Source organism: Gasterosteus aculeatus, chromosome 3, assembly GCF_964276395.1.
Source record: "Gasterosteus aculeatus chromosome 3, fGasAcu3.hap1.1, whole genome shotgun sequence".
NCBI classification, from domain to species: Eukaryota; Metazoa; Chordata; class Actinopteri; order Perciformes; family Gasterosteidae; genus Gasterosteus; species Gasterosteus aculeatus.
The window spans coordinates 7,110,689-7,130,049 of record NC_135690.1 but is presented as its reverse complement, the minus strand read 5'-3'; the positions used below and the strand labels follow the sequence as shown (position 1 = coordinate 7,130,049).

The 19,361-nt window shown below is 43.8% G+C and overlaps 2 protein-coding genes across 5 annotated transcripts; one reads left to right on the top strand and one right to left on the bottom strand.

Moving 5' to 3' along the window:
* Positions 1–7,501: 7,501 nt before the first annotated feature.
* Positions 7,502–11,344, top strand: fitm1l (fat storage inducing transmembrane protein 1, like). 3 transcript variants are annotated; one of them, XM_040172116.2, is made up of 3 exons: positions 7,502–8,179; positions 8,594–8,772; positions 10,075–11,344. In XM_040172116.2, exons 1-3 carry the CDS (start codon positions 8,177–8,179, stop codon positions 10,751–10,753), a joined length of 861 nt encoding a protein of 286 aa, XP_040028050.1. In that variant the 5' UTR covers positions 7,502–8,176; the 3' UTR covers positions 10,754–11,344. The 3 variants fall into 3 exon arrangements, with proteins under 3 accessions (XP_040028050.1, XP_040028052.1, XP_040028051.1); XM_040172118.2 differs by having other exon boundaries at positions 7,817–7,956; XM_040172117.2 differs by having other exon boundaries at positions 7,821–8,051.
* A 1,898-nt stretch (positions 11,345–13,242) lies between these two features.
* trnau1apb (tRNA selenocysteine 1 associated protein 1b) lies at positions 13,243–19,358 on the bottom strand. Of its 2 annotated transcripts, none has more exons than XM_040170654.2 (9): positions 18,477–19,358; positions 17,669–17,766; positions 17,389–17,488; positions 16,565–16,617; positions 16,264–16,392; positions 15,736–15,852; positions 15,131–15,410; positions 14,695–14,740; positions 13,243–14,081 (listed from the first exon to the last, which is right to left on the bottom strand). In XM_040170654.2, exons 1-9 carry the CDS (start codon positions 18,510–18,512, stop codon positions 13,945–13,947), a joined length of 996 nt encoding a protein of 331 aa, XP_040026588.1. In that variant the 5' UTR covers positions 18,513–19,358; the 3' UTR covers positions 13,243–13,944. The 2 variants fall into 2 exon arrangements, with proteins under 2 accessions (XP_040026588.1, XP_040026589.1); XM_040170655.2 differs by having other exon boundaries at positions 14,695–14,737; positions 18,477–18,721.
* Positions 19,359–19,361: the final 3 nt, after the last annotated feature.

Genomic DNA, 19,361 nt, shown 5'->3' with positions numbered 1-19,361 from the left:
TATTTTATGAAGTTGCACTTGTTGTGTAATTGTTGTTTCTTGTTCTTCTGAGTTTGTATCCTTATGGTTGAAATGCACTTATTGTAAGTCGCTTTGGACAAAAGCGTCGGCTAAATGACATGTAATGTAAATGTCCGGACAAATACAAGTGGGTTGCTCACATGACATATGATTATAAATTCAGTAAACTAAATAACCATGGGGGCAGACATATTTTCCGCTCAACCCCCCTGGCTAACATGTATAACTAACTAAATGATCCTGTCTGCCCACCCAGACATCAAAGAATAATTTTGTTAACACAGGTTTCACTGATTGATTTACCCTGTGTGGCCCTCTGTTCTTATAATACACACCTTAACACCTTATAACAATAGCCGTTAACACCTTGTGTAACGAATGCAAAATAACAGGATGTGCGCACACACACATTCAGACGCATGCATGTGCAAAAGGTCAGTTATGTACTACTGATATGAAGTTTTTTTAGGCAAAACCCTCAGCAGTTGTCTGTAATTGTTGCCATGGAGGTACTTTTTTGTCCTCATGATTAACAACAAACAAATGAAAAATATCCTGCTTGGTATGAATAAATAATAATTGAAGCACTAAACTTTTTGTAGTTAAAATAAATGAAATTCTCAGGCCACAGTAAGTTCTCTATGCATAGAAAGTTGCATTGTCCCTGATGTTTTCTTATTTTGGTAAAAGACATTTGTGCAGTTTATTAATACTCTGGGTGCGATGATATAAATAAACCTTTAGTTTGTTTTACTGCCTGACCCCTCGGCAAGGCGGACCACACAAACAGTGTGTGAGCCGGTTTAGTGGCCAAAGCATTTTGGCCCGATAGCAGCAGAGAAGATAAGGACTGACTTGGTCATGGGTGGAAAATAACCACCACGGCTGTAAAAACGAGTTGTATTCCTGTTTATTCTCTCAGTCCCAATTAGGCTTTTATACACAACCTGGAGTTTTACAACACAGTTGTAATAGTAAATAAATGAACATATTGATTAAGACTATTAGAGATTAACCAACTGATTTATGTGCCAGAGTAGGGCTGTGCTTTAATTTCATAATAATTAACCATATTTCAATAGACTAGAATAACTAGAATAAGAAGTCCTAATATACGTCTATGTTGGCTAGATTGATAATAATACGAACCTAAACTCGTAAGAACATTGTATAATTTGGAGCACACACAAGTTTGCTTTAACAGATTTTGTTAATAAAATACTTATTTATTGAGCCTCTATAAAAAAAAATTAATATTGTGATATATATTGTTCGTGAGGTGAAATGACATACAGTATATTGGAATAGAAGATTATAGCTATATTGTCCATCACTACCACAGAGTAGATTACTATTTTGCGAAGGGTATAATCTTAATAAAACATGGAACAATATGAAAATCTAATATTAGTGTTATTGTGGACATTTTAATTGTGATTCAAGATATTATTCATCTAACAATGCTAAAAAATCTTGATATGGCAATACACATACAAGGGTCTTTACCTTAAAATGAAAAATCTCAAATGCGAAAATCATGAATCATAAGATGCCCCAGGGTGGGGCAAATAGGGGTATCAGATTTGGAAAAATTGTAACACTTAGTGAGTTTGTTCTATTTTTTTATTTGATAATTCCAGTCTTTTCTTTTTAAATCAGGGCATATTTTTCACTTCTCTACCTGATTATCTGACTTCTTAATGTCAGTTATGTGGTGATATGCACGATCATCCTGATAGTGAGAATTCACCTCAATCAACCTCTGAGCACTTGGAATAATATAAATCCTTTATTGTCTAATCACTACTATTCATTTTGCAAGTGCAGTAACCAATCACCCAATGAATTCTGTCATTACAAGGGAAATATGATGGCACATTGTTTGTCAAACATAAGGTCTCCCTCATGTCCACCAGTGTCTTTCCTTGTTGTCTCTCTGTTTTGGAACATCAGCAGTAGGACTGGGGGCAGCAGATTAGGCAACTGCTTGTGCTTTTAGTCAGCGGAGGACTACAGGTGTGATACTAAAGCTGACAGTCCCTGTGGATTCCTGGACGCACCACACCAGGCCCTTTATGGACCGGCTCTGGAAGGAGCAGCAGCAGCATGTGGCGCTACATCCTCCTTCATTAAGCCCAAACCACCAATACAAATAGGACGAGTGCCAAAGCAGGAACAGTCGTGAAGTACACTGATGGGAATCGTAAAGGGGGTCTAAAAAAATATTTCATGAATAAACAAGGATTTTATTTAACATTCAGGGTCTGCTAGACAAGCTCACAAAAAGAAGTGCCGGTGCGCTATAGTGAGTTTGTTTTAACTCAATCAAACAGAAATATGTTTTGCACTGGTAGAACGATTATGACACCAGCTAGCCACAATAATCTTGCATTTCTATGAGTTGTATTGAGGACATAGTAAACATTAACATTATCATCAATGACCATGAAATGTGGCACCTCTGTTTTTGGAAAAGCAGCTTCTTTTATAATAAATGGCTGTGACTTCAGCCCACCGCTTGTTCCAGATGGTATGTCCCAAAAGTCAACTAATGTCCAGCAACACCTGTCACCTGAGGGAAGGTTCCTACCGACACAGTCGCTTACCCAAAACACAAGAGTGACATCTACTGGACCAATTCTATCCTACATACAGGCATCTGAAGAACAGTCAAAACTATGTGAAATGGCACAAAATCACTTGTACATTGTCTTGAGCTGAGCAGGGACCTGTCCATTTCCAGAAAAATAAACCATTTAATTGCGATTAATGAATTTCAAAATGTGATATTAATTTGTTAATTTTCATAATCTATTGACAGCCCTAATATTTATATATGTGTGTGTGTGTATATATATTAACAAATGGTTAATTAACTCCAGTCTTCCAAAAGTTCATAAATATTTCTTCTTGCATATATACACTCTCACACACACATATACATCAGGAATCAGGAGACATTTATTGCCATAATATGTCAGACATACAAGGAATTTGCGTAACAGCAGACAGCATGACAATGGACGACAAGACAACAGTGCACGAGGAATAAAATAAAAAATAATGCTATGGGTTAGCAGAATAAGGCTATGGGTTAGTTTAAAATAATGGAATAAAAGTTAAAGTTAAAAATATTAAAACATTAAAAAATATATAGTGCACCAGCGAACAGAAAGTGACAAATGAAAGTGACAAGTGAAAAGTGACGTGTGCGGTGTGAAAGAAAGTGACCGGTGGAATGTCAGAGTCAGTCCGTAGGGGACTGGGCTCTGTTGATGAGCCCGACTGCCGACGGGGAGAAACTGTTGGTGTGGCGGGATGTCTTAGACCTGATGGAGCTCAACCTCCTGCCAGATGGAAGGGGCATGACCAGTTTTTTCCGGGGTGAGAGGGGTTGGCTACAATATATATATATATATATGTGTGTGTGAGAGAGTGTATATATGCAAGAAGAAATATTCATAAACTTTTGGAAGACTGGAGTTAATTAACCATTTGGCCACAAGAGGGACTATACCTTTAGTGAGCGCTTCCATAAGGAGTAAACAAATACTGAGCACATGTTGGGCTTTTGAACACTTTTTAACTAAAGGTATGGAGAGGTTTTAGATTATTTTTTAAATGATATTTTTTAGGAATTTAATTAATCCATTGTGCAATTTGTGTGGATAGTTGTTCATTCATGTAGTGAATATAATCTTGAAATCAGCATGTGAATTCAAACAGTAATTTTCTGTTTTTCCGTTGGTTCAATTGTGTTTTCTGGTTATCAAATCATTTTTAATCGTATGTTATTGTCTCATTGTCTAACTTAACTTGTTATAATTCATACATCTCCAACCAAATGTAATAATATGTTTGACTCTTTATTGCTTGTTGATTATACCTAAGTATTTGAATTCAATTAATGTGGTACAATGATGTCGTAGAATTGTGTAAAATTAGCTATTAAATTATATGTATATATATATATATATATATCATACTTTTTTGTGCCATTGTCGTGGTGATCTAATTAAAGCTGTATTGGACTGTCAATTTGCGCACTATATCACAAATATGTCAATTTTGCTTTACATTACATTAAATGTAATTTAGATGCCGCTTTTATCCAAAGAAACTTATAATAAGTGCATTTCAACGATAAGGATATAGAATCCAGAAGAACAAGAAACAAGAAAGTGCAATTTCATCAAATAAGCCGATTTACAACCTGCTATAGATAAGTGGCATTAAAAGTACAATTTAAGTGCTTCACTTTGTTAGTCTTTTAGTCAAAGTAGAGTCTGAAGAGGTGTGTCTTTGGTTTGCGGCGGAAGATGTGAAGGTCCTGGTGTCATCAGAGAGCTCATTCCACCATTTCGCAGCAAGGACAGCAAAGAGTCGTAATCTAGTCGAGTGTTTTGCTCTCAGTGAGGGAGGGACAAGAAGTTTAGCAGATGCAGAGCGGAGAGTGCGGGTTGGGATGTAGGGTTTGTCCATGTCCTGGATGTAAGCTGGACCCGATCCATTCACAGCATGGTACGTGAGCACCAATGTTTTGAACTGTATGCAGGCAGCCACCGGTAGCCAGTGAAGAGAGCGGAGGAGTGGAGTAGTGTGGGAGAATTTATGAAGGTTAAAGACCAGTCGAGCTGCTGCATTCTGGATGAGCTGCAGAGGTCGAATGGCGGTAGCAGGGAGACCTGCCAGGAGGGTGTTGCAATAGTCCAGGCGGGAGATGACAAGAGCCTGAATCAGTACCTGCGCTGCCCTCTGAGTGAGAAGGGGACATGTTCTCCTGATGTTGTAGAGTGTGTATCTAAAGGATTGTGTTGTCGCAGTGATGTTGGGAGTCAGGGAGAGTTGGCTGTCGAGTGTGACGCCGAGGTTCCTAGCAGTTAAAGTGGCCGTTAGCACGGAGTTGCCAAAGTTGACCGTCAGGTCCTGGGTCGGAGAATCTTTTCTGAAGTAGTTCAGTCTTGTCGGGGTGGATTTTCAGATGGTGGGCGGACATCCACTGAGAGATGTCAGTCAGACAGGCAGAGATCCGTGCCGCCGCCTGGGTGTCCGAGTGAGGGAAGGAGAGAATTAGTTGGGCGTCATCGGCATAGCTGTGGTAGGAGAAGCCATGCGAACGAATGAGCCGAGAGAGTTGGTGTAGAGCGAGAAGAGGAGGGGACCCAGGACGGAACCCTGAGGAACTCCAGTAGCAAGAGGACAAGGTTCCGACACAGATCCAAGTTACCCGGTAAGTACGGCTGTTAAGGCAGGATGAGAGAAGGGAGAGAGCAGAGCTGACACAAAGTTCCTGAAGGGAGGAAATAAGGATCTAGTGGTTTACTGTGTTAAATGCAGCAGAGAGGTCCAGAAGGATGAGGACAGAGGAGAGAGAGGCGGCTCTAGCAGTGTGGAGTTTCTCTGAGACAGCAAGGAGAGCAGTATCTGTGGAATGACCTTCCTTGAAGCCTGACTGGTGGGGGTCAAGGAGGTTGTTACAGTGGAGATAGGAGGAGAGTTGGTTAAAGATCGCACGTTCAAGAGTTTTGGACAGAAAGGGAAGAGGAGAGACCGGCCTGCAGTTGTTTTCTTCAGATGGGTTGAGGGTGGGTTTGTTCAGGAGATGGTTAACCCTTGCCTCCTTCAGAGAGTTGGGGAAAGAGCCAGATAACGTCTTGTTCTCCAGTAGGCGTTGGAGGACCATCCGTACCAGACATGATGCTGGTGCTCCAACAGATCTGCAGAATAGATGAGAATACACACAAATGTACACAAATACAAAGAGGTTGAGAAAATCTCAGAGTACGTTGTTTACCAACGCCTGGAATACTGCAGGGATGTTGATTAATCCAAACAGCATGAACAAATACTCAAAGTGGCTGAGGGGGGTGTTGAATGCCACAAGCGTCTTCCAATTGTCCCCCTCTCAGATGCGCACCAGGTGATACGAGTTGTGGAGAAGATTGTGGCTCTAGCCAGCGGTTCGAAGGCTGAGTTAATCAGCGGCTGGGGATATTTGTTTCGGGCGGTTATGCTGTTCAAACCTCGATTGTCAATGCAGGACCAGAAGCTCTTGTCCTTCTTAGCAACAAAGAAGGGTCCGATTGGTGACGACGACAGGCAAATTATTCCAGCTTTCAAAGACTAAGAGATGTATTCGTCCATGGACGCCTTTTCTGGACTAGACCGTCTGGAAGGGAACGAGGCGTTGGGGTGGAGGTCAATGGCAGTCGTAGGGGCGGTGAGGTGACAAGGAGAGAGTTTTGCAAAACACCTCCCCAATGGGTGTTAGGTGGTGGGAATGGAGGCAAAATCAGGCAGCGGCACGAGGTTACACTGCGGACTTCCTCCAGGTGGTAGTGCAGACCTTAGGCAGCTAGCATGACAGTAGGAGCTCCAAGCCACAATGCTCCCTGCCGCCAGTCAATCTGGGGGTTATGGGTGGTGAGCCACGGGTCGCCCAGAACTAGCGGGTTTTGGGGTGAAGGAAACACAAAAAACTGAAGTCTCTCTGTGTGGCTCCTGGACAGGATAAACTGAAGCAGAAGCTGTGTCCGTCAATATCCCACATCTGAGGAATTTCTCCAAGCTCAACTTTAATTTAAAAAAGCGTACATAGTCACTGTGACATAACACAGATGTTTGTGGACTGCTTTTTTTCTGAAAGAAATTTGGCTGTCGCCATCTTGTTTTTGCTGGTGTTTTTGCCACCAGAATTTTAAAAAGATGGAGTTTGTAAAACCAAGTATTAAATCAGACATTTTTACCAAAATGAACTTCCCTAAACTGAAAAACAATGTTAAAATCAAAACCACAAACAAGGTAATGAATACAGTGAGAAGTAGGGCCATTGCCTCATAGACCTGTATAATCAGACTTTTTTTGTCGGCCCCTGATGGCCATTGGACAGAGGGCAGGTTTGTCTGTTACGGGTTGTGTTGTTGTGCTCTCTCTTTTCCCCCCAGTGTCTACTCGGGTGCCTCCCTCTTCGCTACGCTACCAGCTGCAGTGGATGAGTGAGGGCAGCTTGATGCCACATGGGTACAAGAGGCAGTGCGCTGACCTGCTGAAGAACGGTTACGGCAGTTGTAGTATTTGTTGTAGCAATGTTTCTGGTTGTTGTAAATATCCTGTGTTAAACGCATCTGTTGCCCACTCTCTTTCTTCCTGGGTAGGTTTACATTGTTAATCTCCTCAACCCTCAGACTTTAAGAGGGAAAAACATAGGTTATACTGCATAAGCAATCTGTTAATGACTATCATGTCGTATTAGCATAAAGTTATGTAGATACATTATGTTGACAGTATGATGATATCTGAGCGAGAGTATAGCAAGGACATTAAATGTGGACTGTGTGTGTGTGTGTGTGTGTGTGTGTCTGTGTGTGTGTGTGTGTGTGTGTGTGTGTGTGTGTGTGTGTGTGTGTGTGTGTGTGTGTGTGTGTGTGTGTTACCATACACTGATTGACAGGGACAGACTGCTGCAACAGATGAGTCTCAGCCCAGAAACAGTACAAAGGTTATTGCTATTAATACATGTGAAAACACACATACACAAACACAAAATTGGTCTCAAAGCATCAGATTTCAAATCATTGTTAAGATTCAATTTGTGTCACTGGTTCTGTTATCACTGATCAGCTTATTCAACCTCTGACTCTGCTGGCAATGCTGACTAAATGATACAGAAACATTGTGATATCCATATTAAAGCAAAGGAACCAATGCCATTGGTTCAAGCTCTCTGTAACTCTGCCGTCATCTCAGTAGGAGCAATGTGACACCTTCTAGGCCTTGGAGGCATTCAATAGGGCGACAACACGCTCAGTGTGTTGAGAGAGGGTGGTGCGTGAGTGACGGAAAAGAGCGAAGAAGACACAGTTACTGGAGAGATTGTTCGGTCGGTGCAGGTGCTTTCTCCTGTAATTATTGGACATCGCTTGGAGTAACGCAGAGGTATTGCATTTCTGCAGAAGTGACTTGGAGGTGACAAGTTACAATCAAAGCCGGAAAACAGGGAAAGAGACACGTGGGGAAACCAGCTCCACAAGGTCAGATAGGACGAAAGCTCAACTCCCCTTTGGTTGCATTGTTTAGTTTAACTCCTGCGTACCGGAGCTACTAGCTGATACAAGCAGTACCGAGTCAGGAGGAGTGTACCGAATTGAAGAATTTCATGGTGGGTCTGTGGAATGCTAGGGCCCAGCTGTCCTTTCATTCATGTTATACAGTAAAGTCTTTGGATGGCGAACCCTAGCAGCTAATGCTAGTGGCCGTCAAGTATTTTTTACTGCACAGATTTGGGGATTTAAGGATTTGGATTTGTAGATGGATCCACTTTCAAGCTTTGACAAATTGATCTTAGTTTCTGCTTACATTGATTGATTGATTTTGACTTAAAATAGAAGAAGTCTGTGGCATAAACTAAGTGCATTATATACAGGATTACAGATTAACCATCTGAAACACTACATGCTAGGCTGAAGTGGAAAATCTACACAAACAAGCCATTGCATACAGAGGCAGCAGCTTTCCACCTTCATACAGCAATAGGTAGGTCGATATCTGGTTAAAGGTTTGGTCCTGGGTCCAGATGTTCCTTAACACAATGCTGGTGGTCCTGACGGACCTGGCGGCTCGGCTCCTGGGTAACACTGCCTTCCGGAAGCACTTCCATCTGTTTCTGTCAGCGGTGGTGATGATCGGCCCGGCGCTGAGCCTCTGGGTCTCCCAACACAGCATCTTTGCCAAGAGAAGCCACTTCCTCTACAGGTGAGCCCAATTTACACTTAACTTCCTCTCGTCTTCTTTGAAACACGGGTGTTATTCTGCCCCTGGAGCCCTGAGCACACCTGGCATTAGAACGTTTTTCAGCGCGAGTCTGGAGTGGCCACTTGTTACAGGTCTCACTTTAGATGTATATATAAATATATACATATAACATGGGTTGTTATTTTGAACCGGAGGCCATTCCTGTACCTAATTGGCTCTAAATGAATAGAGGAAAGAAAAAGCCAAAACAAACTTGTCCAAACTTTGGACTGGTACTGTATATCTATGGACGCCAAAGACACCTCCACCGTGGGGTAGTAGTCGCTGCGCACAGCAAAATGATGCTTGGGAAATGTGTCAGAGGGACAAGCTAATGTAATTGATAAAAGAATCTGGTCATTTTTCTAAACAAAATATTTTCTTTAACGAGTATGAATGCAGTATGAATTTGTACAGAGCACAACTTCTGCGTCTGCATGTTCTCCCCGTGTCTGCGTGGTGTTCTCTCCGTTTCCTCCAGCTTCCCCCCACAGTCCAAAGACATGGTCTGGGACTGTGTTCTCGTGTAGGACTCGTTCCTCTGGTCTGGGACTGTGTGCTCGTGTAGGACTTGTTCCTCTGGTCAGGGGCTGTGTGCTCGTGATGGACTCGTTCCTCTGGTCAGGGGCTGTGTGCTCGTGTAGGATTTCTTCCTCTGGTCAGGGGCTGTGTGCTCGTGATGGACTCGTTCCTCTGGTCAGGGGCTGTGTGCTCGTCTAGGACTCGTTCCTCTGGTCAGGGGCTGTGTGCTCGTGTAGGACTCGTTCCTCTGGTCAGGGGCTGTGTGCTTGTGTAGGACTCGTTCCTCTGGTCTGGGACTGTGTGCTCGTCTAGGACTCGTTCCTCTGGTCAGGGGCTGTGTGCTCGTCTAGGACTCGTTCCACTGGTCAGGGGCTGTGTGCTTGTGTAGGACTCGTTCCTCTGGTCAGGGGCTGTGTGCTCGTCTAGGACTCGTTCCTCTGGTCAGGGGCTGTGTGCTCGTCTAGGACTCGTTCCTCTGGTCAGGGGCTGTGTGCTCATGTAGGACTCGTTCCTCTGGTCAGAGGCTGTGTGCTTGTGTAGGACTCGTTCCTCTGGTCAGGGGCTGTGTGCTCATGAAGGACTCGTTGCCAAACAAGAGTGGCGCTAAATGAGTCAAAACAATTTCTCAAATGTCTCAGTTATGTCCTGATTTTTAATGACTGTCATTATCAAATGGTTATCTCATTCATCCCATCACGTCTGGCGTCCTGCAATCCAAAGCACCTCTCTTCTTTCTTCCAGGATGTTCCTGCGATCCGGTTGGGGCTGGACCTGCATCTTTGTTGGCTCATTCGTCTTCCTCCTCTCCTTCTCTGTCCACCGCTCCCTCTCTATCTCCGTCCGTCACCTCTCGCGGCTAGCGGTGGCTGGAGGATTGTGGTTTGGGTTCTGTAACCTCCTGGACCTACTGGAGAACACCACCGGAAGCTGCTATGAGCCTTTAACTGCCGGCTTGGAGGTCGCCAACGGGCAGCCCCTGTTGGTGCTGCGAGAAGGGGAGAGTAAGTCTGGGTGCCTCACAGCTGGGATGCTGTGGAGGGGTTATGAAGTTTCAGAAGACGTCTTCCTCCTCTGCCTCTGCTGCCTGCTGCTGGCTGAGGAAATAGCCGTGTTTGGCCCTTATCTGAGCCTGGGTGGGATCTCAGGTGCCCCTCTAAGGATCCTCTTCCTGTTCTGTGTCCTGCTGCTCTGGCTCTGGCTCTTTCTGCTTCTCTGTCTCTTAGCTTACTTCCCTCAGTTCCCCACTCAGCTAATAGGAGGCGCTTTGGGGTGTCTGAGCTGGCGGGGACTCTACCAGGGCTGGTACCGCCAAGGGCCCAGCTGGTACTCCCCCGGGAGGCCTGGACTGGGACTGCTCAACACCAAGACCAGCAGTAGTGAAGCGCAGGTGGCCCAACGGAGCCATGGTGACTGCAATTAAGGGAAATTTAACAATGACCCAGATGTATAAAACAATGAGCTGTATGTGGTTGTTGGGAGAGGGCCTCTCCTTTTGTGTTTCAGAAGTCTCTGCATACCTCTATGTGTATCAACCATTTTTCCAATGTTTGTGAATGCAGCAGATACATGCCAGTTATCAAAAAGCTCTGCGTTATGAGCCAATGGGCACAGCAATTGGTTTGGATGTCTTTGTGGTTTTTTTGCCCCTTTCTAAAATACTTTTGTGTCTCTTTGAGGTATCTGGACAGCCGTTTTGTCTCTTCGCAGTCTCCTTGTGTCTTTTTCTGGTTATTTTATGTTTCAATGTTGTGGTGTTGGTCTCTTCCTGGTTGGTAAATGAACCTCTGAGCATCTTTTTGTAGATGAATGCCTCTGGGCCCGGCCCAAAGGTGCAATAAGTAATCCATCCATTTGAAGTAAACACAGTCATTCTGGAGAAGGGTTGTCATACAAGCTGGAAATATTTAAGAAACCTACTTCACTAAAACCGCTTGTTTATAATGCTTTAAAAATGACTAACTGAATTGTTTCTTAGGCCACGTGTCATGCTAATTAAAAACAATATCAATCCATTTTGAGTCAGTAAGTGGAGAGCTTGTGTGATGAACCACTCTTGTTCTGTGAAGCTTTTAAACAATGGATCAGTAGAATGGTCAACAGATGTTATGTAGGTATTTCTCTATTAGTGTCGTAGTACACGTTCAATATAATACACTGTGTAAAAGCATCCAAACAAAAAGTGAAGAAGTTTGTTAAGTTTGGTTACACTTTTTCTCTGTTGTTCAGGTGAATCGCCGTGATTTGTCTTCCAGGACTACATGTGGGGATTAAAAATTCCACTTTCACTGGATCTTGCTTCTGTTAGCCTGGTCTGGAGCAGGCTAGCTGCAAAGAATAAATCACCATGGTTACTTGGCTGGGTTTAATTCAACCGTCTTTCGTGTAACCAAGTCAAAGCTAAATTCATCCAGCATAACCTGAATATCCCGGCTTAATCCCTTATCCTGGTTTTGATGATTGACATCGGGCTAACGCATATGAGAAGATAATATGTGTATTTGAATCATGTGAAAACATGAAAAAAAGCCCTCTGAGGCAAATTTGCGATTTTATGCTATGGAAAATAAAATTAATTGAATCAAATAATCATGGCAAAGACGTTTATTAAGCGCCAAATAAACTGACAGAACTTTACGAAGAGCACGACATGCAGCGGCTTTCCAGATGTTCTCTGTATCGCAACACTGTACAGACATGGACAGTGTGAGAGACACCGCGTGTGAGACAGTATGAGAGAGTGTGCGAGACAGTGTAAGACAGTTTTAGACAGTATTAGACAGTGTGAGGGACAGTGGACGCTGGGCTGCAGCGTGTGGTGTTCATCATGTAACCTTACGGCTCCTGATTCCTCTCTTCAGCATAAGCGCTCGTACAGGAAGTGATGTCATAACGGGTCTTTGTGTCCTCTGAAAAGTCTCCCCCCATAAAACGTTAATCTAACTGATATTGCGCCTTCATCAATGAGGAAGAGAGCTGCCCTTTTTTTCCGGGGGAGTGGTGAACTAATCCAGCAGCTCAAATGAACCTGCGTCGGAGCAGGTTCAGGTTTTTGGATGCGTTGCTATGGTGATTTAGACATGCTTGCTTTGGGGAACCCAAAAGCCTGACTCATGTAATCTTATCCTGACAATTATCCGGCTAACTCCGTTAGGCCCCGTTCCTCGTACGTGGCTTGGTTCCATTATATTGGAAAGACTGCAGACATATGAAGGCGATGTCTCAGAAAAAAAGGCCACTGTATTTTTCATTTTGGGGTGAACTGTTGGAAGTCCAGTTGTAATTAACACTAATTGTGCTAACACAGTAGACAGTGAGTGGTTAACACATCAGCCACGAACATTGTAATAGGCATGTTGTGGATCTCTTGTTACATGCTGAGCTAGCATTGCACATGAGGTGATGCGCTGCTGGGCTGTGAATATATATATGTACCACGTTGTCTGGTTAGATAAATGGGTTATTTATAGGATAGTTGCTGGTTGTGGTTTTACATCTTTTGTTGCAATGGTTTCTCATGCATTAATAGGATGAGATAGTATTACTGCACAGAAGAACAGAAAATCCCTTTAACTTCTTGGGACACACAACCATGTACCCTGGAACGTGTACCACATGGTTCTGCAGATCCGCCTCCTCGCAGCATCGTGTTTGAAACTCTGGGTTGCTCCTCTCCCAGTATATATATATATATATATATAATATATATAATTGATATAATATATATATATATATATATATATAATTACAATTACAATTACAAGGGTATTGACAATTCTAATATAAATATATATAATATATATATATATAATATATAATATATATATATATTAGAATTGTCAATACCCTTGTAATAATGGTAGGGAAACACTGACACGACGTCATGCTAACCAACAGTGCACCCAAAACAAATTTCTACCTACATTTTATTGATAAAATGTCTTCACAAAGAAAATATATACAAAGCATCAGCCATCAAAGAGCAGGAAATAAAAGCTGCCTGGACATCCAAGCAGCGGTTTCAGTGCTCAAAAGCACTCTGAGGTTGCAGCAATCCACCCATTAAACAAGACATTGAGGTGGTTGTCCGGCAATGTTGATAAGTTACATTTGGGATGGATTATTACTGTTGAGCTCAGCGTGATCATCTTTCCATACTCTACATCTTTAACTTCATGTAACAGAAAGAAAGAAAAAAATCCTTCATTAAAAAAAAAAAAAATAAGAAAGACATCCCATATAAACTAGGTCAACTTAATGACCCTTATAGAGGAGCAGGAACTGCAGGGCAAAGTTTAGTTAAGGCAACGTTTTACCTCTTCTAGCGTCACCATTTAGGAAATGAGTATGTTTCAGTGACATCTTTAAATGGCAAATTGTTGGAGAACTTCAGCACCTCATAGAAAAACTTGAACTCTGGCTCGTACAGTTGCAGTGTGCACTACACTGCATATTGGGCAACCTTTGAATATTACCAACATGGTAAACATTAAAATCACGTGAATAGTTAATCGTACTTTCTGATACATGAAGAGGAACATCTGTGTGTGTGCTGAACTGGCCCTTCCACAAGGTGTCCATGGGGGATTACATCACGGGACAGAAGGAGATGCATCAGGAGAGGGAGGGGATGGGGGAGTTAACAGAGTCCAGCGGTTCCCAATGGCAGCTCATCATGGCGTCGTAGAGCTCCTCGCTCCGCTGCATGAAGTCTTTGTTCCACTGCTCCACGTCACACTCGGGGATGGGTTCTGTAAAACACCACCGAGCTGTCAGAAGCAATAGCAACGTAAATAGTTTTAACACTCGGTGCATTAATAGGCCCCTTTGTGGCCCCGGACCACCCTGAAGATTCACAAGACCCCCTGAGAGGTATTTACTACCATTAGATATGGAATAGACCGAAGGCATGGTGATCATCATGACCAGTATAACAGAGCAACGAATGACGAATGAATGAGGAGCATGTTTTCACTTCCTGTCCCCTCGTCTCAAGTCAATAAATGATTGATGATTGACGTTTGCGCCATGTGAGGAATGAGACTCCCAAAGGTGTCCATGTCAAACACTTGTTTCTGGAGATCACGGTGGTGCTGTGATGTGTTAAATATCTGGTGTACTTTGTGTTTATTGACTAACCTTAACACTTTACTTCTGCAGACTGCGTTTACGCTTCAAAAACCAGAGGGTTTGCAAGTGGAGACTATATGAACTAAATGTGTAAGTATTCCAACCCGTTTGTTTGCCACAGAGCTCATTTCCAGCAATACTCCGAAATCCGATGGAAGATCCAGTTGGGCTTCATACGAAGGAAACCAGCGTCATACAAATGGGGATGTTTGGGGTTATAAGAAAGCGTCTTACCTTCTGAATTGTCCTCGTCTACCTCAGCTCCCTCGTCTTGATTCTGCTGGAGGAGACATGAAACACTGAGCATTCATTCGGAAACAGGGATGTTTGTATACAACACCCAGTCAAGCAAAGCACAAAACCAAAGAGGCAAACACACCAGTCATAAACAGTGTGAACATCCAGTGTAAGTCGCTTTGGATAAAAGCGTCAGCTAAATGTAATAAACGGTTCCACCGCGTGCGTGTAGCAATATGGCCACTCCCTTTACAGAACGTAGACATGACGGTTATACTGTCATTGAGCTCCACTAGAGGCAGATCAGACGGAGCCTTTGTTTGTAAAAAAAAACTTAAGAGTGCTCGTCCTTCATGAACGCTGCACTCGCCTTCAACACCCTGAAACAATCTCTCTACGCCGCGTAAGCATTGGTCCCATAGTGTCGACTCACCTCCGTAGCACCCGACATGTCAGTGGGAGGCATTCCCATGGGGGGTGGAGGCACCGCGTTGCCTGGTGGGGGGTACCCATAGGGGCCGTAGTTGTAGCCACTGCCGTAGGCGCTGCCATAGCCGCTGTTGTAGCCGCCGTACTGGTCGTAGCCGCCCCACTGAGGGTAGTAAGCCCCCTGACTCCCGTTGCCCTGGTTGCCGTAGTAACTGGACTGGGACTGGTTGTAGTTGCTGTGGTAATTCTGGCCCTGGCCCCCGTGGTAGTTGCTCATCTTCTGGCTGCAACAAAAGAAATAAAACAGATTCAAATCAAAGGTTGTGCATCAGGGAGCCAATTGGTGTCATGTGTATGAGTCTCAATATCTGGAAAACATGCGCATAGAAAACAAGACAAATCTAAAAAACGGAAGGTTTATTCATAGCTGGCTTTGGGGAGCACATTTGAAGCTTCCGTCATGTTCTCTGCTCTGTCTGATGGACACTTCTGGAGTTCAATGAGGTATTAGTGTAGTGCCACTTCACTTCCTTCTCCCTTACTATGTGGATGCATAGAATTAAATGTGTGGAGCAGGTCTAGACATGCAGCCACGATGCATCGCCGCACCTCTTTGCCACAGCGATGCTGAGTCGGAGCGGCTTGCCCCCCAGCATGGTGCCCTGGCACTCCTCGATGGCCTTCTTCTGCTCGCCCTCGTCCCCGAACTTGACGAAGCCATAGCCTCTGCAGGTCAAAGGACAGTTAGGCGTCCTCTCGCACAGACACACTGCATGCTTTGGTATTCACAAGCCACTTATAATGACAAACAGAATATAATGGGTATTATTATGGTAGAACTGAAACTTGTTGTTTTACTTTTAACATGAGGTAGCATCACTTGAATTGTGAGTTGCTCTTGCTTAGCCTATATGGGGAAAACAATAGTTTTAGCATAAAAGACGGCAGGTGAACATTTCTTAAGCCATTTTGTTTTGAATATCAATGCAAGATGAACTGGTGGTCAACGTCCATAGAAGTAATCATTACAGCACAAAAACATTACATATTGTGTATTTCTGACAATAATATTCCAACAACGGCTACATTTAACATTTCTGGAGCCACGTGGCTGTCCACCTCTATAGGCTGACGTACCTGGAGTATCCATACTGGTCCGTTACTACTTTGGCTCCCTTGCAGGAAAGGTACTTCTTGAAAACTTGATGCAGTTGGAAGTCGTCCACCTCGGAGGCCAAGTCGCCCACAAACACAGAGAACTCGGGCCTGAGAGAACAACAAACATTGGAAGCATGCAGTTTTCATGACATCACTCTCAATCCTGAGAAGCGATGCTACTTGATCCCACTGACACAGAGATGAGTGTTTCGCGTGTTCTTCGTTCAGAGACACATGTTGGGTGTGTGTGTACCATAAAGGTTCCGTGCCAATCACTCACCCGGCCTCGGGCCGCTTTCCGTAGGTGGCATAGTTTAGCTTAAACTTGCGGGGCTGCACAGGGAGAGACAAAAGACACACACTGAGCCGAACCTCGAACACCAACCACGTGTAGTATAGCACTGATATTGCTGCAAATGGAGAGTGGCGTTATTATGGTTGTTGTTATTTGGGTTTACATACCTCCACCACCCAGACCAGCCTTTAGCCCATTCCTCAGTTAGTTGCTACCAGAGACTCTATTCACCAGCTTCAAACAAAGTACATTTGTGTACAAGCAGCCTCTCAGCAGCAGGGACAGGCCGGTGGACGGCGGAGCCCAGTAGCTTGGCCAGCTCACAGCGCTTCAAATTCAGTAGCAAGCGGCTAAAGCGCACAACTCGACACGGCAAGCTGGCGTGACCTTTTTGTTTTACATCAGCGCACCTTTAGAGACATGCTATTCCAGCAGCAGAGGAGGAATATAGTTCCTCAAAGTATAATATCAATTTAAATTTGTGGGGGAAGCCAAATGGTTGTGTTGTGTTAACAGGAACCAGGTGTACTAACAGAGCAAACCTCACACCACATATACTATTGAGTTACTGTTGTAACAAAAAGAGGACCAAGACTAGTGGCGCTCCACTATCCACAGTCCAATCAACAATTAAATACTGCTCGATAACATAACAGTCCAATACTGGGAAAGAAAGGAAGGCAGTATTATATTGTCAATAGTATATGTATATTTGCTGAGAAACAATCATTGTATATATTGCAGTAAGGATTGAATATATATATAGAAATATATGAGGAAGTATTTTGAAATTACAGCATAGAACTGACCGGGTTCGATCCAGGCACCAGTTTCCCGTTGAGCCTCTGGACACAGCGGTCGACGCTGGCTTCGTCTGCCAGCTCCACAAAGCAGTATCCTGCTGAACCTCTGCGCACAAGGACAGAGAGAGAACCGCTTACACAGGCGCCCTCGCATCAACCCCTCCGGTCACGTGTCGCTTACGGTTAACAGGACGTTCCGTAACCACTTGCAGGGCTTCCCTGAACCTACCGGCCACGGTACACCAGTCCTTTGGCTGTGTGGCATGAGCAGCTCAGTATATCCTACCCAGTTATCCGGTGAGTTATGATCTTGACTCCAAAAGGGGATTCTCCCATGGCACTGAAGGCCTGCTTGATGAAGGTCTCGTCCATGTACGGGTCCAACTAAACACACAAGTGAAATTGTACATGCACCATCACGTACACGTTGAGCCAACAACAGATCTTTGTTAATATAAGGTTTTAATACAAAACCATTGGTGTAACGTTAGTTGACGCAACCCGTTCAGTTAATACGTGATCGAGTAAAACTATTCGGGTAAAGATTAGATATCACTTTAAAATATGTAGATGAGCCTTTATTACGTATTCGTTGTTATTGTTAGACGTGCGTGGCTAACGTGTAACGGTGGAAAAGGCTCAATGAGAGTAGGCATGCACAATACACTAAATGAAATGAATGAACTCAAAAAGCCGATCCCGAGTAGAGACGTGTTTGATCGGCTGGTTCACGCTCGTACTTTACGGTAATGAAAGCTCTGCTTTTTGTTTTAGTGAACTTTTACTAGGCTTGAAACAAGTCACTTGGTTAGCTAAAGCGGACTTCAGGGTGATGAGCGTAACGTTTCAAGAGTTCTGCGGAACTCGTTTGAGCCCCATTACCGCGAATAGCTGACGCCACTTTAGCATTAACGTAGGTGTTAACGCACTACGAAACGCGCTATATTACGCCAAGTCCCACCAGCCAAGTCGCATGCAGCGGAGTTTAGCCCAACCTTTTGGCTAAGGGGCTAACGTAACCCAACCGCGCTAGCATCCAGCCCGGTAGCTAAGCTAACGCTAACGGCCCCCAGGAGAAGAGACGTGAGACATACATCACCCATCCACAGGCTCGTCTGTCGGTTAAACATGTTGAATCGGAACGGAGGAAACAGTGGAGGCTTTCGTTGGTGTATTTGGGGAGAAAATAAAGGGCCAGAATCGTACAACGCTAAAAGTTCCCCGCACGTTCACGCTAAACAAATCGATTCGTGGTTCCGCTTCCGGTTCAAGGGGATTCCGTCCCACTTCCGGTGTTCAGTCGAGATGTTGGACAGTTCGAGTCCAGCCTCAACCTGTCCTAAAAGTGCCATAGATGATGAATTAACCCGCAGGGTATTTTAGGGGACACACATTTCCTACAACAATCTTAGATTCTACAGAAAGTAGTGGTGTGTTCAAAATGAAGAAACGCCGGACGGACGAAGAAGGTTGAAATCAAATGTATTTAATAAAAGGTAGGGTGTTGTGGTAAAAAGAACATCTCAGCTGAGGCGCCGCTGGTCTTTGCAACCAACAGGACCCCCCCCCAATAGTGCCTGTCCGTTGCTTCCACCAGAGAACTCCAGAGAGCGATGGTTGCCTACAGGTATTTATACAGATCAGTAAAGGTGTGAAAGTTAGTGTCCACGCCTCTGGGAGTGGCCTTCTGGTGAGTTCAATGTAACTCGGATTTTTTGTCCCTTAGTCAATATCAGTTGTGGTGTGGTCAAGTATTACATGCATTCCAGTTGATTACATTACATTAAATACAATCATAACTGTACATTGGTACTTTTCTATTGATTACAGTTTCAAGTGGTTTTACAATATTGTCATTACTTTATTGATTATACAGTTTCAGAATCATGGCTGTATTCTGATGTACACTATATGCATTTTATTAAATTTTGAACCGGGTTGTCCGTTTATTTCTAATATCCTACAGTAGCGAACGTTAC